The sequence below is a fragment of the Monoraphidium neglectum genome (genome assembly GCF_000611645.1).
Source record: "Monoraphidium neglectum strain SAG 48.87 unplaced genomic scaffold scaffold00353, whole genome shotgun sequence".
NCBI lineage: Eukaryota > Viridiplantae > Chlorophyta > Chlorophyceae > Sphaeropleales > Selenastraceae > Monoraphidium > Monoraphidium neglectum.
In genome coordinates this window covers 28,242-31,185 of record NW_014013275.1, presented here as the reverse complement: position 1 = coordinate 31,185, position 2,944 = coordinate 28,242, and the positions used below count along the sequence as shown (strand labels likewise).

At 60.5% G+C, this 2,944-nt stretch overlaps 2 protein-coding genes across 2 annotated transcripts in view; one reads left to right on the top strand and one right to left on the bottom strand.

Moving 5' to 3' along the window:
- Positions 1 to 500: 500 nt before the first annotated feature.
- MNEG_2957 (hypothetical protein) lies at positions 501 to 736 on the top strand (the record flags this gene model as incomplete). The annotated part of the gene is made up of 1 exon (XM_014048573.1): positions 501 to 736. A coding segment is annotated over one exon (236 nt), but the record flags the coding sequence as incomplete, so codon positions are not given.
- A 1,250-nt stretch (positions 737 to 1,986) lies between these two features.
- Positions 1,987 to 2,944, bottom strand: part of MNEG_2956 (Uncharacterized protein ycf39) — a gene marked incomplete at both ends in the record, with an annotated part of 4,609 nt that continues 3,651 nt past the window's right edge. The window contains 2 exons of the mRNA XM_014048572.1: positions 1,987 to 2,061; positions 2,486 to 2,599. Of these exons, the coding sequence (XP_013904026.1) occupies positions 1,987 to 2,061; positions 2,486 to 2,599 (189 nt within the window). The remainder of the gene's footprint in view (positions 2,062 to 2,485; positions 2,600 to 2,944) is intronic.

Genomic DNA, 2,944 nt, shown 5'->3' with positions numbered 1-2,944 from the left:
GCCCCCCCAGTCCGTGGTCAAGGTCAGCGTTGACCCCTCTGCTGGGCTGGACGGCACTTTTGACCCGGCATCTGTGGCGGTGGACAGCTGGAGCTTTGGCCCGCGTTGCATCGTCAACGAGCCGCTGTTTGTGCCGCGTCAGGGTGGGTGGCCTGGGGGGCTCTCCCATCGGATGGGGGGTGACGAGGAGGACAGCTCACGTGATAGTTTGTGCTTGTTTTGGTGGCAAAGGGGGAGAAAATCAGTGCTTGCCGGCGAGGGCGGGTGGGTGGCGGGCAACAATGTGAGAACACACACGAGCACGACATGTGCGCGCATGCTTGCGCAGAATTGGCGGAAGTGCCGTGCATTTGGGTCGCCGGGCTCAAAGCTTGCATGGCATTGCATGTGAGCTCGGGCGCGGTCACACACACCTACGCGCACGCTCACACACGTTTGCACACACACACACACACACACACACACACACACACACACACACACACACTGTCATTCTTTAGGCTCAACCGCTGAGGATGACGGCTACGTGCTGGTGGCTGTCCACAACGCCGCCACCGGCAAGGGGGACCTGGCCATCCTGGATGCCCGCGCCCTGGGGGCCGGCCCAGTGGCAACCATCCACATGCCGCACCTGCTGCCTGCGGGGCTTCACGGCAGCTTCTCAGAGGAGATCTTCCACGAGGGCGGCCCGGCGGAGCCCAAGTGGGTGGAGCCGACGGTCATCAGGCAGATCTAGGTTGAGGGATCCGATCCTATTTTTCGAGTTTGAATCAGATCGTACTTGGATTGAAACCGGGCGGCTGGACTTGGTTTCATAGCCGCAAGTTGGGGGCGTTGGAGAGCATTGCAAAAACACAGTTGTGACTCATGTCACTAATCTAGAGCAGCGCTTTGGTGGGATATTGCGAGAGGTGGTGATTGTTTCATATGGCTGCCCCCACAGGCCATTGCCATAGGGGCGGTCAGGATTGTTGACTGGTCTTGGCTTGTGAGGTTCGCCGTTGATTTTGCTTAGGTGCAGCCGCAACTGCGTGCAGCTCCTCATGCCTCCTTCCTTGTGCGCATACTGGTTGAGTACTCTGTTGTGCTTTGCCTTGTGTCTCCTGGTTTTGAAACCCCCTCCCTTAGCAATATGGGTCCTCTCGGCGGCCTTTGGCCAGCTATTCGCCTTGTATACAACACCATGGGCTGTGCCCTGGTCCTTGATACTTGAAGGTGTTTGTGTAATCAGAGCAAAGTAGGCATGCATGCGGCATCCTGCATGAAGACATCGGGCAGGGGTTGAAGCAACAGCGATAAGTGTCATGACACAACATGAGAGGTTTGTTGAGGTGCCGAAAGGATGGCACTCTGACTCATGTCAGCGCTTGGCTCACACCTGCTTTCACAGTTCCAGCCCCCTTCTTTTGGGGATATTGCATGGGGCCGCACTGTTCTGCCCATGGACTATTCACGATTACACAGCACGTGGGTTGAAACGTGCCGGGCGAGCACGATAGAAAGCAGGCAAGCTGCCCAAAGTAAACACGGCCAGCTGGGGGACCACAACAGACCCAGGTAGAGAGGAAAGAAGAGATAATGCTCGCACAGCGTCACTGCCACTCGATCAAACACTGTGTGGTGGTGGCGTCAGTTGTTGCGACTCGCCGGCCCACGCGGGCGGCGGAGGGGTCCTCTCCATGCCAGACGACACGACTGCGGCCCATTGCAATGGGGCCCTTCACAGCATCAAAAAAAAGAGCGCGCTGCTACAGCCACCGCCGATGGGCGGCTACGTCTGACCCAAAATCGGTTTTTCTCTCGCCTCCTCTACAGCAGCTGCCGCGCGCACTGGCATCCGCACAGCCGCCGCCAGTTTGAGCCGTCGCGACAGCACAGCAGCAGCTCTGGGCGGGCAGCGCCCTGCCCGCAAGATTTGCCTCACAGGAGCCCGTCCGAGCCGCGCTAGGTGATGGCATGGTGATGTCATCGCACGCCGCTGCCGGCTCAGACGTAGAAGTTGGTGCGATCAGTGGAAGCGCCCACCTCCTTGAGGCGCTTCATGATCTTGTTGAAGTACTCCTGAGGGGCGGAAGTCAGAGGTTGAGATGGGGTCGAGATCAGGATCGTAACTCTTTGGGATACAGTAACTCCTTGGGATCATTCAGACTGTTGAGACTGCACCAGCGTCCACAACACGATTCTGTGTTGCAATCTCTACAGGAAGCAACATCACCAGATGGCGGCGCTACTTGCACAGCTGCTCAGTGCTGCCGGCAGGTGCGCCAGCCCAGCGACACAGTGCGCCCCACCAACACAACCGCTAGAAGGCATCCACATTGCGCCCTGGTTGCACACCCCATCTTCCCAAAGGCTACGCCAGCCCACTCATACCACAGCGCCTCAACGCGCAGCGCCGTGATGCCGCTGTCAAGCCAGTCGCGACAGTATCCGTCACACCCACCACCACCACCGCCCTCCACACATACCCTCCCTCCCCTCCCACCTTGAGGTAATCCTCCAGGGTGTTGACGCTCTCGGCCTCAATGCCCAGCAGCTCGTAGGTCTGGTCCATGGGCGCGTCCCACGTCTCGTTGTTGGCCAGCACCTCGGCAAACGCCTGGGGGCGCGCGAGATGACAGGGGGAGAGGTGCGGGGGCGGGCCGCGTTGGCTGCCGCACCATTGCCCTGCTGCTGTGGGCACCGCACGCAAACGTGGGCCTGTCCGGCGGCTGCCGGACGGCGATGCCTCGACCTGGCTGTTTTGAAGGCGCGTTGGCCCACGCCTCCATTTGTGATGTCGCTGAGTGGTATGGCCCGGGCCCCAGACTCCCTGCTGCTGCCACCAGCGTGGAGCTGCACGCAGCGCGCTGCGAGCTACAAGGTCGCCGCCACCCCCGCCACCCCGACCCGCCTGCAGCGCGTGACACCTCACGGGCGCGCGCCATCGAAACACCCCCCCCCC